The 20,366-nt window shown below is 26.8% G+C and overlaps 5 protein-coding genes and 1 long non-coding RNA gene across 13 annotated transcripts; 3 read left to right on the top strand and 3 right to left on the bottom strand.

The window, feature by feature from the left end:
- Positions 1-2,207: 2,207 nt before the first annotated feature.
- LOC122528849 lies at positions 2,208-3,580 on the bottom strand. Its single transcript, XR_006306679.1, has 4 exons — positions 3,074-3,580; positions 2,722-2,984; positions 2,379-2,620; positions 2,208-2,295 (listed from the first exon to the last, which is right to left on the bottom strand). It is a non-coding gene; the product is annotated as an uncharacterized LOC122528849 (long non-coding RNA).
- A 761-nt stretch (positions 3,581-4,341) lies between these two features.
- LOC122528846 lies at positions 4,342-6,672 on the top strand. Of its 2 annotated transcripts, XM_043654407.1 has the most exons (7): positions 4,342-4,490; positions 4,791-5,037; positions 5,291-5,519; positions 5,699-5,841; positions 5,908-6,037; positions 6,121-6,303; positions 6,372-6,672. In XM_043654407.1, exons 1-7 carry the CDS (start codon positions 4,342-4,344, stop codon positions 6,536-6,538), a joined length of 1,248 nt encoding a protein of 415 aa, XP_043510342.1. In that variant the 3' UTR covers positions 6,539-6,672. The 2 variants fall into 2 exon arrangements, with proteins under 2 accessions (XP_043510342.1, XP_043510341.1); XM_043654406.1 differs by having other exon boundaries at positions 4,342-5,037.
- On the bottom strand, positions 6,339-10,115 carry LOC122528844 (nucleoporin GLE1). 3 transcript variants are annotated; one of them, XM_043654402.1, is made up of 9 exons: positions 9,918-10,111; positions 9,642-9,763; positions 9,262-9,558; positions 8,494-8,916; positions 8,319-8,409; positions 7,973-8,251; positions 7,592-7,896; positions 7,132-7,510; positions 6,339-7,059 (listed from the first exon to the last, which is right to left on the bottom strand). In XM_043654402.1, exons 2-9 carry the CDS (start codon positions 9,672-9,674, stop codon positions 6,797-6,799), a joined length of 2,070 nt encoding a protein of 689 aa, XP_043510337.1. In that variant the 5' UTR covers positions 9,675-9,763; positions 9,918-10,111; the 3' UTR covers positions 6,339-6,796. The 3 variants fall into 3 exon arrangements, with proteins under 3 accessions (XP_043510337.1, XP_043510336.1, XP_043510338.1); XM_043654401.1 differs by having other exon boundaries at positions 9,941-10,111; XM_043654403.1 differs by lacking the exon at positions 9,642-9,763 and having other exon boundaries at positions 9,941-10,115.
- Positions 10,116-10,691: 576 nt separating this feature from the next.
- On the bottom strand, positions 10,692-14,365 carry LOC122528847 (ubiquitin carboxyl-terminal hydrolase 30 homolog). Of its 3 annotated transcripts, none has more exons than XM_043654410.1 (7): positions 14,254-14,365; positions 13,105-13,259; positions 12,873-13,031; positions 12,532-12,695; positions 11,952-12,359; positions 11,532-11,867; positions 10,692-11,453 (listed from the first exon to the last, which is right to left on the bottom strand). In XM_043654410.1, the coding sequence occupies exons 2-7, from the start codon at positions 13,202-13,204 to the stop codon at positions 11,205-11,207; spliced, it is 1,416 nt and encodes a 471-aa protein (XP_043510345.1). In that variant the 5' UTR covers positions 13,205-13,259; positions 14,254-14,365; the 3' UTR covers positions 10,692-11,204. The 3 variants fall into 3 exon arrangements, with proteins under 3 accessions (XP_043510345.1, XP_043510344.1, XP_043510343.1); XM_043654409.1 differs by lacking the exon at positions 14,254-14,365 and adding an exon at positions 13,579-13,597; XM_043654408.1 differs by lacking the exon at positions 14,254-14,365 and adding an exon at positions 13,417-13,513.
- LOC122528845 (protein deltex) lies at positions 14,309-17,598 on the top strand. Of its 2 annotated transcripts, XR_006306678.1 has the most exons (8): positions 14,309-14,478; positions 14,885-15,077; positions 15,164-15,430; positions 15,569-15,857; positions 15,938-16,256; positions 16,341-16,696; positions 17,233-17,287; positions 17,361-17,598. XR_006306678.1 is itself a non-coding variant. In XM_043654405.1 (7 exons), the coding sequence occupies exons 1-6, from the start codon at positions 14,309-14,311 to the stop codon at positions 16,693-16,695; spliced, it is 1,593 nt and encodes a 530-aa protein (XP_043510340.1). In that variant the 3' UTR covers position 16,696; positions 17,233-17,598. The 2 variants fall into 2 exon arrangements, 1 of the variants encoding a protein (XP_043510340.1); XM_043654405.1 differs by having other exon boundaries at positions 17,233-17,598.
- On the top strand, positions 17,461-20,264 carry LOC122528848 (zinc finger protein 33B-like). 2 transcript variants are annotated; one of them, XM_043654412.1, is made up of 6 exons: positions 17,461-17,598; positions 19,004-19,196; positions 19,264-19,403; positions 19,474-19,636; positions 19,721-19,937; positions 20,063-20,264. In XM_043654412.1, the coding sequence occupies exons 1-6, from the start codon at positions 17,519-17,521 to the stop codon at positions 20,065-20,067; spliced, it is 798 nt and encodes a 265-aa protein (XP_043510347.1). In that variant the 5' UTR covers positions 17,461-17,518; the 3' UTR covers positions 20,068-20,264. The 2 variants fall into 2 exon arrangements, with proteins under 2 accessions (XP_043510347.1, XP_043510346.1); XM_043654411.1 differs by having other exon boundaries at positions 19,721-19,975.
- Positions 20,265-20,366: the final 102 nt, after the last annotated feature.

Below are 20,366 nucleotides of genomic sequence, written 5' to 3'. Positions count from 1 at the left end.
ACGATAAAAATGATGCCCGCTAATTGGTTGAAGATGCGCGGATCTTGCTGGAATTTACGTAACACGTGAATTCATAAGTTACGATAATAGGAATGGCGATGACGATAACGCCGTGAGTCGAAGCGTTATGTTAAAAATCAGAAACATTCGCGCTTAAAGTTATCGTGGTTCGTGTGTTTTCAAGATAGTTAAATTAAAGAGAAAAGGGGAAATAATTGTAAAAATTGCCGTAAAAACTGTGAAAAATTCGAAATGTTCTATAAAAAATAGAAATACAGTGTTTATCGTTGAATTCGAAACTTATAAATCATTCTTTAAGAACAGATTCTTCAAATAACGTCACAAGTATCATCTACACTCGTGATTAGTTACCTGAACGGTTTTCTAAGAATTATGAACGTTTCTTTGATTCTACAAGCACAAAATTGAAAGAAACTATATGTATTGTAATGACTATGAGATAATACTTTAATAACATGTTGGGTCAAAATACAACCGAGTAACCACAGGATAGAAAGTTATACACATCAGGTAAAAAAAATGTTTTACTAAACATAGTAAGTAATATCTATTTTTAAATTGATAGATTAACTTTTTAAGTATTCAGTGAAATTACTAGAGGTTTAAAAAGCTTAATACTGAATCTACAGCATATAAAAAAATTACGAATGCATTCATTTTTAAATATATACATATTTTGATACATTTATTCAATGTATTGTAATATATTATCGTCTTTGAAACTTTAATAAGTAAATTAGTTATTTTAAACATCTGAGATTATTTGTACGGACTAAGATTGAAAGGATTAAATATTCGACATACATGTAAAATGTATTAAGTATGTATTCTTGCCGATACGTATTTTACGATGACAATATAATTACGGTAATATATTTCGAGGAATGGTGATTATTTTAGAAACGAATTAGATACGAACTTCAACGTCATGTTAATTATACACTAGTATCTTAAAAAGAAAATAATTTTGAAATACATATTAAAACTTTCGTTAAGTTTAATTATTCGACGTTAGTGAACCAAGTTCATTTCCGAAGATCACCAATTATGATTGAAATATTTTGTGAACGACAGTAATTTAATTTTATTTAAGTTATAATTTTGCTGCATAATTTTACAACGTCACAACTATAATAAATTGCTATAATAATAAATGTTTATTATAAATATTTATTATTGCGGAATAACCCCAAACCTACATGTGTGTATGTGTCTATTAGGTATCTGCCCAAAATGACAAAATTACGAATAATGTGATCGGGATTCAAACGAATGTTTAGCATAGAATATCGATGCAATGAGTGAAAAAAATAAGTCAGAGAATGCACATGGATATGTGGCATCATATGAAAATTTGACTATGCGCCAAATTGCGTATCTGCGATGTAATTGACGTTATGCTATGATCTTGATATGCAATTGAAATATGTATACTATTATTTACTTGTTAATCAAATATGTCTAAATGAGCATTACATATATATTGTATATTTATATACATATGAACATATGTTAATCATTTTTATTTATCTGATACGGAATGTTAATTATAAGGATACCAATGCCATCATATCATTATAAATATATATTTTTTTTTAATATTGACAAAATTGTACAAATATTTCTTTTCTCTTGCAGATAATACACGATTTTATCTCAGAATAATAGAAAGATGAAAATTGAAATTTCGAAGATGGACGAGTCACGAGTTGTGTGTCCGGATGAGGTCTCTATCGACCGTGATTTAATTTCATAAGGTCGGTGGGACTTTCGTCCGTTTGCAAGACTCGCTGAATACATCACATAAATAAATAATTATGTCTTATACAAAATTTGTATTATCTCAAAACGCACTGGCAATCAAATTCATTCAAAATTCCATATGTATATACATGTAGATGTATTTGAAAATAATATTATAGAAAATAATTTTGGAAGAATCATTTCGAGGTTGAAAGCAAAGGCAAAATTACAGGTAAGATACAGAATAGTACAAACTATAACCTTCAATCCTATTGCCAAAATTGGTATATTCAAATTCAATGGGCTATTTTTTTAATATTAAATATTATTGTGTAGATATTATGTGTAGTTCCTAGGTATATATTAATAAAAAGCAGATATGCACAATAATATGTATGATTGTTATGCATTTACTATTTATATATAAATTATACATCTACAATACTCACTGTTTTGTCCAACTTTTCGATAAGTAAATGTGTTATTTCACTGATTTCAGTAATTCTGTATATATTTGGTGAATTTTCATCGCTGCAAGAAATAATATCAAAATTAAAATTCTCCTTTTGGGAAAGTATTGCTTATTTTCTATATTATAATATCAGTTTTCATACAGTAGAATTTCGTTTATCTGTGCCTCGTTTATACAAACTAGTGTTGTGCCTCAGACCCTCAGATATACGAATTTATAATTGATAAACTACTACTTCTCTTATTACCTAAAACCTAAACAAATAAAAGTAAGATATAGAGAAAGTTAATGGGCTTCTATTATCCGAACCTCTTGGTTGTTCAAAACCATTTTGTCCTCTGATGTGTTCGGATAAACGAAGTTCTACTGTACAATTATATTTGACTGAAATAGAAAACTGATTTGAAGAAAACCAAACAGTGAATCCAACCTAAAAAAAGGAACTATGCCGAGTGGCTTTTATCGTAAATCATTATAATACGTACATATAAAGTTTGCAGCGGGATACAAAGTTCGAAATTGTGCGATATCTTTATCCAACCGGTATCACTGGAACCTGCATTGAAATAGCATCATTTCTTTGGAACACGCAGCCATCACGCGGCAATCGACTGAAGATTATCCGCATAACGTTTATTCGACACTCGCGTAAACCATTCCAAGTAGCAACAATCCTATTATTCTGTCATCGAACGTTTGACAGTTTTGGTTACCGCTCTCACGATATAGTGTATTTTATTTAACAGCACTGCAGAAGAAGTAAGTCTCAGTCAGTCTATACACGTATGTACAAAATGTATACATTTCTATCGATATATAAAAATATTTGATTGGTACCTGCTATACGGTATCGAATTATCGAACTTTGTCGAGATTAACACTCGCAGGTTCATCGATTGTCGTTTCAGATCTAAAAGACAATTTACTATCGTTCATTTTTTTCCTTTATTTTTTGCGGAATTAAAATTTCAAATACTATATAATTTATCATACGTCATTAGTTTTTGAAATGTCGGTTGGCAGATGAGATTAATTTAATGCAATAAAAATGACAACACAGAGATTTTATGTGAAAAAATAAAAAATAAATAGGGAGAGGAAATTGACTCGTATGATATTTCGTTTCTAACGAAACGATTATAATCAAAACAATTTCAGAATCGATTTTGTGTATTAGCTCGAAATATTGCTAGTAATTAACCTTCCCTAGAAATAGATCATCATGTATTTATTTATTTCTGTCAGTACAATTGCTCAACAATAATGCACTATGATACCTATATATTTTAATGTCAAATTCAAATTCTTTTAAATTTAAAATCTGATCTATACTAATTTTAGTTTTATTCATCATTGATAAATTTAACAAATGTATTTGAGTATACGTACAGGATACTGCCGATAGTATTATAATTTTCAATCAACGAAATATTTATGATAATCTGATTATTATCACTGTTTAGAAAGAAAATAAACAAGTGTATTTCTCTAGTCGAATCATATAAAAATAATTACAATGGAATTTAACCGTCTTATATTGTATCACTAATTAAGAAAAGAAACTAACACCGATAAGATTGTATTTAATCGGAACATGTTTGAATTCGAAACCAAGTTAGCTATAATACGATAAAACGACGAACATACGTATAAGAAATTCATTAATTCACAAGCATAAGGTAGTGTTATTTCATGTTGCATGTATCAATAATTTGTTGGTAATTTTCTTTCAAGAATCTTATTGAACTTATGTTTTTCTAACGTAATTTAAATTAATTTAAAAAATTCATGCCATGCCGCATTACATTCATAATGTCCACTATATTTTTGTTTTATACTTGATTCACGTTTTTCATAATAATGATAATAAACTTTTTTTTAAATTATGTAATTTTTTAAGTAAAATTTAATTTACTACAACATATACATACATTTGTATACATATTTATGTAATAATTGAGTAATAAACGATGAAAATTTTTATTGTTTCAAAATTTCTTCTCCCCCTGTTTTTTAATTCGTAATAATTATTTTTCTGTTTTGTAACCTTAATAATATCTTAAAACTTCTTGTTCTCAGATAAAAATATAAAATTATACGACAATATGTTATCTACGACAAAAACATCGACGGATAAATCGGTTCAAGGTGAATTGGTCCATACCGAATCAAAAGACACTTCGATAATTATAAAAAAATTAATGCATGCCACAGTCGTTCCTCATGAAAATTTTCAAACTAAAAATGAAAAGTTCGGAATGAAAGTAGAACAAAAAGATTTGAAAGAAACTGAGAAGCAAGAAAGATCCCAAACTAAAAATGAAAATTTCGAAATGAAAGTAGAACAAAAAGATTTGAAAGAAACTAGTAAGCAAGAAACACTCCAAACTAAAAACGAAAAATTCGGAATGAAAGTAGAACAAAAAGATTTGAAAAAAACTGGGAAGCAAGAAACACCCCAAATTAAAAATGACAAGTCCGAAATGAAAATAGAACAAAAAGACTTGAAAGAAACTGGGAAGCAGGAAACACCCCAAATTAAAAATGAAAAGTCCGAAATGAAAATAGAACAAAAAGATTTGAAAGAAACTGGGAAGCAAGAAACATTTCAACTGCTAAATGAACAATCAAAAGTTTCAAAGCCAGAACAGCAACAGATGAAGTCTAAAACCTCAGAATTGAAAAATATTGAATTAAGAGTGGAAAAACTTAAAATGGAAGACAAAGAATCAAAATGTAGTGTTAATGTAAACCAAACCGATATTCCAAAATGTAAAATGATTCCTATTGCTGATAAATTTGTAAGTTTTATCATACATAATGCAACATAATAATTATTTTTTATTTTACAGCAAACTAACATAACTAATTCGTGAATAAAAAGAAATAATTTCGTATGAATTCACATCTATCGATATTTATCGTAATATATATAAAATATAAAAAAATAAAAAATAAACAAATATGTACTTTTATAGATTTTGTACATAAAATAGTAAATAATTTTAATATTTTAAATAATTAATTATTGTTTAACGTATAACATATTTCCAGGATGTTTCAAAACCGTCAAATGTTGCTGTTCCTCGAAAATGTCCTCCACTTTCTACACCATTACTGAGTGAACGCCCACTTGTTTTAACAACACATCTTGTACCTTCATTACCGATTAATTTATTTGAAGTACTTGTAGAAGCGATCGAAGTCGCTACTGAAAAACCTGTAGTATTGTTACACGAACCCAGAAGTGATAGACCAGTTGCAAAAGAAGTTGCAGATATCGGTATGGTGTTATTATTATTATGTCAATTTAACACGTAATAGAAAGTATAGTATTATTTGGATTATGTAATGAAAAAGCAGAAAATGATTTTATTTTTTAACTGTTTACGTTATAATTAATTTCTTTATATGTATGTTTTGGATATATAATAATAGATGGTACTGATTAATATTTTTCAGCTATCTTACCAGCAAGTACAGAGTGGAAAGACGGTGTGCTTTTGCCCGTGAGTTTTTGTTTCGAACATCATCTTAATAAAAATAATTCATCGTGTGTATATGCTGATATTGTTGTGGCTGCAGACCGCGCATTACATGTACAAGTAAATATCAAAGTCAAATATACAATTAAAAATATAAATATATTGATTGAGAAAATGTTTTTATAGGATATCACAGATCTTCGGGGTCATAGATGTTCTCTTCCAGATCGAAAAAGAAACATTGGGGCAGCAGCATTGTTATTTAACTATTTATATATGAAAGGTGAAAGTCCAGCTTTTTTCGGCAATACACTTGGTTCGTACATTATATTAAAATCATGTCTTTTAGTTTTAATATGTTATAAAAACAATTAAATAAAATATAAAATTAATTTTCAGATGCTGATTCACAAGTTGCTACTTTACAAATGGTTGCAGGAAAACAAGCTGAAGTTGGAGTTTTAGAATCTCCTGTTATTAAGTGCCATAAAAACACATTACCAGGAATCAATTCACTTCATATATTAACAAGTTTAGGACCATTGCCACCTTACCGCGTCATGGTAAAGGGAACACTTTCAGGTACAAATGTTACAGGAATAAAAATGTATAGGATCTCATTTATGCCATATGTTCCATCATATTTGCAGATGTCCTCAAAAGAAAAATTACAACTTACTTATTAAACATAAATCAAGACAGGGAATGGTTAGATAGATTCGCTCCTTTCGGTGTTACAGGCTTTACCAAAAATTTTGAAAAATTTTACAAGCTCGATGGCGCAAAATCTGTAGCTACAAGCGTACCGTACTATTAAAAAAATTACATTATTCTTATTGTATTATTTATAAGCATATTCGTAATTATACATACATCATTTCTTGTGTTTACACTTGTTTGCATTCTTCTTTCGTGCATTAAAAGTTTAATAAATATGATTTTTCATATGTACAAATTATTTTAAAATATTTTTTCACAAACTTTCATAATATTTGAATGTTTCACGAGTATTGATAAAGGTCAAAAATTTATGAAGTACTTTATAAAAAATGGAGGAATTAATTCACAACTGAAATCACCAAAAATTTGGAGGAAGCTGACCATCAGGAGGAGATATAGAACCTTTTGCTAAGCTATTTTTCAAAAATTCTTCAAGACGTACCAATGGACCACTACCAATAGATCCTACATTTTTTATGCGCGGATAATATTCCTCTGATAATAAAGTTAACATTTTATAGAATTGTTTTCGATATGCGATCCATAATGTATTTCCAGCAACTTCAAGCATGTCTAATAAGAGAGTTGCACAAAGATCTGTTACTTCTTTTCGCGGTTCTGAAATAAAATTGCAGAATGTTACTGAAAATTCAATACGATTTTTTGCAACTTTTTAAATATCTATATTACCAATATTTGAAATAGCAGCCAGCCATTGCCATGCCTTTTGAAGTCCATGTGGATTAGTTTTATTAACTCCTTTTCTTTGAGTCGTGATAGTAATAGAAGCATAAAGTCTCATCAAACCAGACATTCTTTTCAAAAATTTATCATGTTTCTCAATTGTACCATCTTCAGCATATTTATAACCCATTAATTTATAATAATTATCATTCGATTGTCCTACCATTTTTGGCATAAAGATAGGAACAGTAAATGGACAAACATTGTAAAAATGTGACAGAAGTAAATCACCAAAATCGGAATGATCGTTCCAAAGAGCGACAATTATAGCAGCAATAGGAAATGCCATCTTTGGTTTACTTGAAATGAGCGTCTCACCTTGATTCTATTAAAAACGGGTTTACATGAAATCTATTATAATTTAAAATATTTAGTATATATATAAAATTTATATGAAGTTACATACAACTAATTTTTTAGCCAAAATATTTTTACAAAAATCTGCCCCATGTGGATGTTGATTAACATTTGGCCAAGATTTTCCCATAAGCAGATTATGCAATTTTTCATATTTATCTGTCAGGTGCTGTTGACTAATGCCAGATATTGCATTTACAGGTATATTTATTGCTTTTTGACATTCAAATCTAAACTTTTTTGTAGCTGAAGATTGTAAAAATTCATCAAACGTTTTTATATAATTTTCTAAAAATTTTTGATTATTCACATACATTTCTAATAATTCTTTATTGACATATTTATACAAATAATCTGTAAATAAAAAGAAATATATTTATTGCTAATTTATTAACGTAAATCATAATTATATAATATGAACTTATTTTACCTTTATCCGATTCGGCCGTTGATATATTTTCTTCTATATTAACAATTGGACTTTCTTGTGAAATATTTGTAGAAATCATAATCTCTGAAACTATATTTCCTTTTTCTTCTTCGTATTTCTGTACTTCGTTATTTTCGATATTTATTTGTTCTGATATAACTGGCTCACAAACTGTTTGACTATTTGGAAGCTCCTGTGATTCTGCCAATTGCGTTGTATGAGAATGTATCATATTTTCTGTTCCAGTTAAATTTACTTCACTCTGAACATTTATTCTATCTACATTATATAATTATACGAAATATTATTTGAAATCCAAAAAAGAGAAATATATAGTATAACTTACCTATGTCTGATTTAAATAGATTTAACAGTTCATCAATTTGTTGAACTAGTTTTACCATAATATTCAAATCGACAGATGTTATTTCACTTATCTATAAATAAAATATATATGTATTTTTGTATTTTTAGTAACATTTATTGTTTAATATGTATTTAATAATGTTTCATTACTTTACCTTAATTTTTTCATCTATAAGTTTCATTTGAAGATGTAACTCTTCTAATTTTGCAGCATAAGAAGATAATACCAAGACAAAAGAATGTTTATCTTTATAATTTTCAGAAAGTGCTATCATATCACGATATTTTTCAAAATCATTATTTTTTTGGACATACACATTTCTTAAAATCATTATTTCTTTGGTTAATTCTTCTTTCTCTTTCATTTCTTTTCTATATTTTTCAACTTCTTTTTGTCGTTCATGTCTTCTACGTATTTCTTCTTGTTCAACTATTCTTTCTTCTGCCAGTATATATGCATAATTTTCTTTACTTCTACGTTCACGCTCTTTAGCCATATGCGACTGTGATATTGCTATATGTTCTTGTATAGCTTTGCCATTTTCTTTCATATGTTGCCAGTGACGTGCAATTTCTTTCTAAAAAAAAAAAAAAAAAGAGATATAACACTAACATTTCTTATGATTTTACATATTTTATATAAAATAATATGCACTTTTACTTTAAAATTACTTATATTTGTAGTTCAATTTGCTTAAAAAAACTTTTCAATTCTTATTAATATATATATTTTTTGTTCCTATAATACCATACTTTTAAAATTGATTTTTTTATGCGTTTTGAAAAAAACTCACAGTATTTAGTATTTAAGTCTACAGTATTTAATTACCAAATATTGATTTTTAAAAATTTCATTAATTAAGCTACATATTGCAAATTATACTGTACATAAATTATAATTTTGAAAGTAAAAATATATTTACCTGAACTTCTTCTTTTCTTTGATATTCGCTTTCTAAGAGAATCTTTTTAACTGAAAAAGTAATACCACTTTGCATAGAGATCTTATTCTGTGAGCGAATAGGTTTCTGTGGAACTGTAATATTACAAGAATTCTGTTCATTTTCTATATTTTCCAATTTTTCAGTTTTGTTTTCATTTATTATAGAATCAGGGCCAATTGTTATCCTACCCACTTCACCTGATATACGAGAGGCTTTTTTTAGAGCAGATACTTTAAGACAAGCAAAATCAGAAGCAATATCATCCATATTTTGTATCTGTAAAAAATCAAAACATAATATTACAAAACGTAACATTTTAAAAGCTTTTAATTTTATCGAATAATAATTGCTACACTCACAATTTCGTCTTTAGTGCTTACGAAATGGGGCATCTTTGCATTTACGTTATAGAAAATAAAATCTGACGTAACAAATTTCGAAAGATCGAATATTTACAAAAGTTTACAGGTACAAATGTAACCTACAAATTTATACTCGTCAAACTTATATATACCCACGCGTGCACACACACATACATACATACACACACACACGAGCGCGCATATACACATACATAGTGTCATAAATTAGAATAACTTTACAACAAAAATTTATATCAACATTATATTTCGTACATTAATCAAAACAAACCACTCACTTTACAGTCATATCAATGTACTATAGTCAGAGCTGATCGATTAATAAACCGCATGTTGCTCCCTCTTCTCTCCCCTACTTGTTTTACTGTTGAGCCATAATAGACCGATTCCTTTATTTCTACGTATTATAATGAATTACATACATACATATCTATGCAAAAATTTTCTTCTAGTAATCTAAATAATTTTAAAAAATTGGAAATAAACTTCATTAAGCATAGAATGAAATAGTTTCAAATAGTACATCACGTAGCATATAGCTACTGATGTAATATTTTAATAATTTCAAAATTAGCTTCTATTTTTTAACATATTAAATTACATTTTATTTACACATCAATAAATATGTTTTTAAATTTTTATACTGAGAGTACAATTTTGAAAGATATTCGTTATTATTTTAATGTGGAATTAAAAATGTCAATTAAAATTTAATATTTTTCATTTCATTTTTAACAGTTTATAATAAAAGTTTATATTTTGAAGTAAATGTACTATTATTAATTTTAATTTAAATAGTACTTCAAAGTTTTTGTAATCACAATTGTTTTATATTTTTATAAAAACATAATTGTACTTTTATTAGGACTGAAACAATACAGAGGACATAAAAATGATCATTATTCAAATTATAGGAAATCTCAATTTATCATTTTTTAATTGCACAAAAGTGTATTTCATGTAAAGTACATATCTGGAATTAAAGTTCTAAATTTTAGGTATATAAAATAATAGTTTAAGTCATATATAAAAACGATTGATTCATTTGGCACAATTTGATTTTAGTTTTACTATTAGTACAATTTATCAAGCAATTAATTTAACTCTCTATAAGCTATAATATTCTACATACATAATACTCTACAATGTTGCTAGTCTTAAGTGTCGACTACTTTGTATAATTTTAAAATAATTTTTAAAAATATGTGGTTAAAAATTTTGTATTATTTCAATAAATTCTGAAACCATAATATCAAAGTTATAAGCTAGAAAATAATTTGCACTTATATAAAAATGATGCATAATAAAAATTAATACACAAAACATGAAATGTAAGTAAATAAAATAAATTTAAATATTTATTCAGTTCATTTAATGAATAGTTTGAAATAATTTCGACTGCTTTGCAATGGAAACATGAAAACTATTAAACACATTCAGTCTCTTAAATTTCATCGTAATTATTACATCATTTTAGTATACTGACAATGAGTCATCATTCCTAAATTTGCTGTGATTACTAAAATTGATTACTAACTAATCTTATATGCTATTAATACGCTCATAGAAGAGAAGATATGGTGTGGCACATAAAACTTCAATCAAAGATATACTCTCAACTACATTATCAGAAGTATACAACCATTGATTGTTTTTATTTCCTCGTCTATAACAAACAAAGTGACCAGAATCTACAGGTCCGCGGTGTTCTACGATTGCACGTAATTGATATTTGTGTTTATCTTGTAACGTCGTTCGATTACTAAGTAACATTGTTGCTTCAGGATCACCCTATCAATTCATATATCATATTAAATTTATGATCATAAAAAATAGATACATATTTGATATTTTATTTACATATCATACCCGTGCGTTTCGCTTCTTTGTTTCTGTAAAAGTATAAGGATCTAAAGTCAGTATCTCAGGAAATTTTACTGGATCATCTCTCTTAATTGGTATTCCTGAAGAACTCCATGTGGTTCTTGATATATGTAAACATAAACATTTAGGAAGTTTGCCTAGAGTTAAAGTTTTAGTAGCTAAACAACGCATTCCGCATCCATCACATAATACATCTTGAACAACCTCACTGGTTACAAAACGCGTTAATAATTCTTCCAATGTGTGATGTGATCTAATATGTGGACCAAAGGGAGGCAAAGGCAAAGAAACTGTTTCAAGTTTATCATAATGAACTGCAGACTACAAAAAATATTTTTATTTATTTCTTATAATTATATATGTTGTATTTAAGTAGAGTAAAATTCTAATTAAAGTAAAACCAACCTTCCATTTACAGCAACTGCACTGTAATTGACTAGTTAATAAACCAGAAAATGGATGTACTTCTATTGATATTGGTGGAGCAGTAGAAAATGACATAGTACATAAGGAGCTCCAGGGTTTAAAAGATTCTTTATTTTTCTCAATTTCAACATTCTTCGAAAGTAATTCTGAAGATCTTGCAAGAATTATACCCGGCTTGTTATATGTCATAGGAATGCTTGATATGGATGTCGAAGATATTACATGATTATTGCAATTTCTATCAAAACCATTCGGAATGTTAGGATTTTTGTTAGCTGATACAATATCATTACAAGATACACTTCTAAATGTTAAAGGATCACCCAATTTCTTTGTATCTGTTATCATTATTGGGCTTTGTGGTAAAGCATCAGACAAACAACCTTTCTGAAATAATTTATTGTGGATATATTCAACTTGTTATCTATTCTTTTTACTTTAATAATTTAAAAATATATCGTATAAATTTGAAAGTATTTTAAAATATTCATATACATATATTTAATAAATAATATATTTTTAACAATTTGTTATAATTTAATAATGTTTAAAAGCATACCCTATTTCCAGGTTGAATTTCTGCTTGTAATGCACTAAGAACTACATGAAATAGTTCATGTACATCCTGATGACCAGGTGCAAATTTCCATTGATTACCAAGCGACGAAATAATTTCAATTGGTGTTACGTCACCATATAAATCTTCTGCATATCCATTAATTTCTAAGAAGAAAAGAATGCATATTACTATAGTGTACGTAACAATATACAATTCAAAATTAATAAATCTATAAATTTAATTAAAAAGATTAAATTCTTACTAATTTATTAATAAAATATCAATCATTTTTTTTATAGAAATAATTAATAAAATAAGAAATGCCAAAAATAACAACATACTTTCAAAAACTGATAATAAAGTTGAAATGAAATTAACTTTTCCATTTTTGTCATATTGTTTCTTTAACCATCCAATGAAAACTGGGCATGCAGCCAAAGCTTGTAGAAGAGAATTCAAAAAACAAGTGTATCCTAAATTATTGATTCCAATAACTTTTCCTAAAAAAAGAAAACACGTAATAAAATATTTTTGTCCAGATAAATTATTTGAAATTAAATATATTTAACATACCTTTTTTCCTAGGTTTAGGAGATGGACCCCATATAACAAATGCTGCAATGGCTATTGCAAATCCTACACTGGCAAATACAGCAACTTTTTCTACATCCATCTTCACGGAATGTTTATTGAAATGGGAAATTTCTTGAAAAACTGCAAGAGCTAACCTATACGTTAATTCAAGAAATAAACATATCTATGTACATATCCATTAATAAATATGCATATCTCTCTCAAGTAATTGACCTTAACACAAGTAATTAATTTTGCGGTATTTTCATAATTTAGTTATAATTTTAGTTTACAGGAATAATTTAATCATACTTCGAACAACTTTACGCAATAACAATTACAAAGAAATATCATTCATTTATTATATACAGGTTCAAGTATTATTTTTGAACGTATTAATTTAAAATCAATGTTTTTTTTAAATAAAAAAAATCACAATTTTATAAACCATAAACGATATAACTATGTACATACGATGCTCTGACCAAACTTGTTTGGCATCATGAAAATAGATATATGTAGATTTTTAGAGATTACATAAATATTGCTAAAAGAATTACAGCTGAATTTGATATAAGATATTAAGATATTATCATAAAATATTATTAAAAATGAACGAAACAATAAATAATACAATGGAAAACAAATAATTATATCATATATGTTTTAAAATTTGTATTAAATGATTTGATGATTTCAATTAAAAATAGCATCAAGGATAGCGAAATACACGATTCAAGGTATTTTAAATCGATTTTTATAACATTTAACTGCATTAATTTAAATAATAAAAATTTTTAAACACGATTATTCGAAATCGATCATCGATATTGCGATTACTCGATGTTTAAAATTGGGTATACTTCAGGTGAATTTGTCGTTGCGTTTGCTGCAAATAAAATAGTGTTGAATACCGTTAATTTGATATCTTTTTTTCTTTCAATTTATTCTGTTGTATAATATTCTCATATTATAATTTAAATTAAGTGAAAATAGAATATTATGTGGTAAAATTTAATTTTAAAATTTATTTCCTATGATATGAACGGAGTGACACACATGCATTTGTTCGTATGTATGCGTTATCATGTGTATATTATACAGTGAAGTGAATTAGATTGGATGCAAAAGACTTGAAAATGTTCTCACGTTTTTGCTGCGCAAGTTTGTGTTGCGCGTACATGTGAAATTCTTAAACAAGAAGATGAACGCCCAGGCACAAGAACACGGTCATGCTGTTGTTGTTTGGGAGTGGGAAAATCGTAATGGGCGATGGAGACCTTATAGTCCTGCAGTGTCTCAACATCTTGAGAGAGCACATTGTAAAAAATTAACTCGGGTCTTTCTGAATGATGCAGATCCGAATTTGGACAGGTTTAAACTTATATACATACATATATGTTATTTTATCTATATAACTATGTTCTCTTGGTGACTTTTGTATTTATTTATAAATGTAAATAAGTCAAAGATTGTTTTGGAAAAAGATAAGAAGAAACAAACAATATAAAGTATAAAAGAAATTATAATTTCATTTGGTTTTGTATTTTAAGATATTTTTTAATAATAGTGGCATAAATAATTTAACATTGTATTTGTTAATATGATTATTATTAAAACTTGAAGGATTAAGTTAAAAACATTTTGTACTTTATTTTATGTAATGAATTTAAAATTAACAAAGTTAATATCTTAAATATTGATTCTAAATATCAAATATATATATAATAAAGTTTTATATTATGTATATACAACGAAAATATGCATTTACTTTAAATAGGTATTATATAAATTTGAAAACAAAAACGCAATGTAGTGAAGACGGAGATGAAGTGCATAATGTTAGAAGAAAATTTTACCTTCCAAGTTCACCAGCTGGGAAAGGAGCTAAGTGGGAATGGGCTGGTGACACAGATGATTGGCATACATATGATATGGAAGTGCAATGTTTCATAGAAGAAGCATGGGCAAGGGTAAATAAAAATATTAGTCAATGAAAAATATCAATCATAAATTAATTGTAATTGTAAGATGTTCTTAATTTAATTTTTTATTTTAGGGTGATAAAACCATCGATGTTTCTAAAACATATTTAGGTTTTCCATATATCATAAATTTTTGTAATTTAACTCAAGTACGTTGTTGTACTGGATATGTAAGGCCGATACGACGTATTCAACAAGCACCTTATCCCTTAGTCAAAGTTGCTTTAGAAGAATTACAGGTTATTTCCGAGATAAAAGCAACATCTGCAACTGTCAAAAATATAACTACAAAAGTTACACATAAAAAGTCTGCTGGGAGTACAAAAAAGAATAATAAAAAGGTAGGAAATATTTATTTATATTATAAATAAATTTATTTATATTATTTATATTATTTATATTATATTTATTTATATTATTTATATTATAAATCTGCTTACATAATATTATATTATATTATATTATTGCTTATATTTTAGAGCAAAAGTGGAGATATTGGTCCATCAAATATAGCTCGTGTTATTTTGAGCAATTTTAATATATTTAGCAATAAACACGGAGTAGAAAATAATAATTCAATTACAAATACCGAATCTGGACAAAAAAGAAAAACATGGGATAGTGCGTTGGATGTAGATTCCAGCAGTACGAAAAGTGGTCGAAGACCAAGTGTTGATACAGTTTCTACATATTTGAGTCATGAAAATCCAATAGATTTATTGGATAGTAGTGTAGGCAGTGATGATGCTTTTAAAGATACTATTTTGGGTAATTTCTTATACTTTTTTTAAATTACTGTCATAGTTGTATGATATAATATATTACAAATGAATCTACTATTTGTTTAGGTGTAGATACTGAATCTGATGTTATTTCCCAATATGTAAAAGTAGTAGAAAGTGATAATTGTGATTCTTGTCCTGTATGTCTCGGTATGCCAGAACCATTAACAGTAGAGTTGACACGTTGTAAACACAGATTACATTTAGCATGTTTGAATGCAATGCTCAGTTGTCAGCAGCCTCCTATGTATATACAGTGTCCTGTTTGTCGTTTAATTTATGGTGAAAAAAGAGGAAATCAACCTCCTGGAACTATGAACTGGACAAGAATACCTCGAGCATTGCCTGGTTTTCCAAATACAAATACAATTCAGATAACTTATGAGTAAGTAGATTGGGAATTTCATCCATTAATTTCCATACAACTTATGTATTTGAGAAACACTTATTTCATTACATAAAATTTCAGCATTCCATCAGGAATTCAGGGAAACGAACATCCCAATCCTGGTCAAACTTATTACGCTGTAGGCTTTCCACGTATATGTTATCTTCCAGATAATAATTTAGGCCGTAGAGTTTTAAGACTATTACAGATTGCGTTTGAACGAAAATTAATATTTACAATTGGACGATCAGTAACTACTGGAAGAGAAGATGTAGTAACATGGAACGAAATACATCATAAGACTGAATTGGGTCCATCCACAACTGGTCATGGATACCCTGATAAAAGTTATCTTGAAAGAACATTAGCTGAATTGGCAGCTCAAGGTGTAACAGATGGGCAATCATCGCCTGTATTGTATCAGGAATTGCAATGAAGTAATAATTTTTATTTAATATTCATTTTACAATTAATATTAATATTCAGTAGTGTAATTTAATACAATGTCGTGGATTCCGCGCTGTGTTCATTTAATATCACTTTATTTTTAAAACCATCAAACTATATAAAAGTAATAGCATTAAAAAATAAGTTGTTTGAAGTGGATTATAGTTTCTTATATTCGTTAGTTTCATATTCGTTATTTTATTTTCCTTCCATTCAATAGTTGGAAAAATAATAAATATTTATATATGAATATATGTTTTTCATAATGTATTAAAAAAAAAATTACATAGATATATAAATATAAATCTCTGTCAGAGATAAATATATAAAGAATATAAGACATATGTATTCTAAAACAAGAAAAATACACATGTTTTACATGTAACTGAATTGTGTAAAATTATTGTATTTATAACAAATTTCATGATGTTTGTAATTATGTATTTTTATATTAATTATTATATACATACTAACATTCTGTCAAGAAGACTGATCGTTTTGTATTTTTTGGATTGGTATGCGATAGGTGGCGCGACTTTCAATCCAATAAAATGGCCGAAAATTGATTTTTCTACGCGGACGTGAGTTCTATGTAATTTTTTACATTCAAATACGAACGAATGCCGTATATATTGGGAAACGACAATGTTTTAGATAAAAAGCAACGAGAATTACATTGTTACGGATCGTGATCGATTGAGTATAAATATTACGATCAAATATTAAAGCGTGAAGGATTTATGTTATACTACTTGGCACAAAGACGTCCGATAAATTTCTAATGTTTTTTTGAAATAAAAATTCGCGCCTAAATGAGTGCTAAAGACCAATACAATTGCGTTTTGTGCGACTCGAAATTAGAATCCAAGGAAGCTTTGCAAGCGCATTTTAGGTACTAAAAGAAACTATTTCTTTTGATATATTCATAACCAAGCAAGCAATCTTATAAAACAAGGATATTTTTATATATACAACCTATTTTTTTTATCCTATTCCAATGCACATTCCAAAAAAGTCCTATAATGAATAAAAATATTTTCAAACAGTTATGATAACAGTTAACACGTTAACGATAATATTTAGCTACATTACCGGTAGAATATTGTTTGCGCTATTATTTGCTTCCCAATTGCTTACAATTTTTTTTGCTTTTGAAATAGAGATTTTTCTAATATGATAACAATAAGTAACAATAATAGTTGTAGAATATAAAAACAACATAGTTATAAAATATAAATTTAAATAACTGTGATGAATTCAATTAGATTATTCATAAATTCATTTAAAAATAATTTTTTTCACGAAGAATATCGTATTTTAATTGGGTAGTAAATAGAAAATTTTTTAAATAAATGTTATATTGTTTATTTAAAATTTAGCATAGTATCATACAATAGTATACTTTTTTAATATGTTATACAATAACTAATAATATAAGATAAGTAAGATGAATTAACAATATATTTTATATTAAAAACATATTTTGTTGATTAGTTATTCATAGGATATTTAATATAAAACCATGAAATAATTTAATAAAATATTATCTATAAAATTATAGTTAAAATCTTTCCCAAATTTTTTCATTATTTAGAGATTAAAATAATATTTAGATGTAAAATGTTATTATAACATTTAAAATTATAGTTATTTTAAAATAATTTATCTAATTATAAATTTTGCATTTTCGTTTTTATAGATTTCAATACGTAATTATAGATTTTCAACTAAGAAAATATTTATTTCACTTAAAAATTATTTTTATTATCATTTTTAAATGAAATATTACTATATTGTATATTTTATTATATCATATAAATGTTATAATTCATTACACATATCATAAAAAATTATTAAACAGTTAAAATGCATTTTAAAAAATTAGTAATAGTAAAAAAGTAGTTAGAGATAATGTTATTTAAAATTGAATGATTTATTAAATGTTTAAAATATTGACAGTTTATTATAATACTTGTATTATATGTATATTTTGTTTGCCTACTTAGATTTTATTATTAATAATTAAAATGTTCATAAGAATAAGATTTTTGTTTAATGGTAAGTTATAAGATCAATTTAGAATATAGAAAAGGGGAAAAAAATCTTTTTTTAAATTTTAATATTTAATTTTGATACAATATATCAAATTTTGTTTTGTTCATAGATTTCCTAACAACTTATTTTCAGAAAAAGGAGAAAAGAAAATTAAAACAAATTTTATTAAATTTGTTATTGAAACAATGTTTTAGAAATTGAAAATTTAATTACATGTAAAGAGTTAAATACTGTGTATATAGGAAACATGCCAACAAAGAAATAGATACTCGTGGTAGACCTGTGAAAACAAGCAAAAATGATGATACTCAATGTGATGTGTGCGGGCAAGCATTTAATTCAATTAGTGCAACAATACGACATAGATTTAAAGTTCATCCTAATTCGCCAACAAAGTTTTATTGTCATTATTGTGGGATGCAATTTCCTCTAAAAGTATGTTTTTATTTCTACATAGTATATGTTTTTTCTTTAATTTTATAAATTACCTATTTTTTATTAGACACACAGGGATAATCATCAAGCATCTCATGATTCATCTGAAAGTGAGAGGAAAGAACAACATAAGAAATGCGAAGACTGTGATGTAATGTTTTATAATGAAAAAGCTTTAGATTATCATTATCGCTCTATACATAAAAGGTTGTAAATCTATTCAGCAGTACTAAATTTTTAAATGATTTTATATTGTATGTAATAATTTAATTTATAGGATGGTACATTTATTTCAACCAATAGCAACACCACCTCCTAGCAATAAAATTAAAGTAAATTCAATGAATGACGCTCTCAGTGTATATTACTGCCATTTATGTGGTGCTGAATATATTATAAAATTCAATTTGCAACGGCATTTGGAAAGAGCTCATACTCAAGTAAAGAAATATAAGTAAATATTAAATAAACAAATTTTATTACAAGTGTACTATATTTATACATTTTGCTTTTATAATTAATAGGAAGAAAGAGAAGCTGTTCCAGAAGATTTAATAAAATGTACAGTATGTGCTGCTTTATTTTGCAGTAAAAGAGCATATGAAGTGCATAATAGTTATCATCAACCAGATGATTTATATGTAACATCAGAAGAACAAAGGTTGCAAACTGTAACTAAAGTAGATCAAGATTTTGATATAAGGCGTGTCGAGGGAGTTGCTGACAAATATGTCCCAAAAAGTAATACTCCAAAAAGGCCTGCTAAAAATTGGCCAAAGGTTAATTGGTCAATTAAATCTGTTTTTTTCTTTTTTATATATCAGTCAAATTAACTAATATAATTAATAAAATTTATTATTTCATAGCTTAAAAAGACACAGAAAGCAGAAGTAAAACGAAAAGATTATTCTTCTTCAGATGATGAACCTGGTGCTACGAATGAATCCAGTGATTCAGAAAGTGATCTTCCATTGAAACAAAGGATTTGCAACTAATGGAGGTCTTTTTATTGTTTATAACATATTTCTATGTTTATATTTTTCATATATTAAAACTATGTTAAAATGATTGTCACTGTATAATTATTATGCAGATTTTATTTTTAATTTTGGTGCAAACATGTGATTGTAGATAATAATCTCTATATTACTATTTTTTATACTACATTTG

This window comes from Frieseomelitta varia, unplaced genomic scaffold (assembly GCF_011392965.1).
Source record: "Frieseomelitta varia isolate USP_RPSP 00005682 unplaced genomic scaffold, Fvar_1.2 scaffold_265, whole genome shotgun sequence".
NCBI lineage: Eukaryota > Metazoa > Arthropoda > Insecta > Hymenoptera > Apidae > Frieseomelitta > Frieseomelitta varia.
The sequence above is the reverse complement of the archived record's forward strand: the minus strand, read 5'-3'. Positions and strand labels throughout refer to the sequence as shown.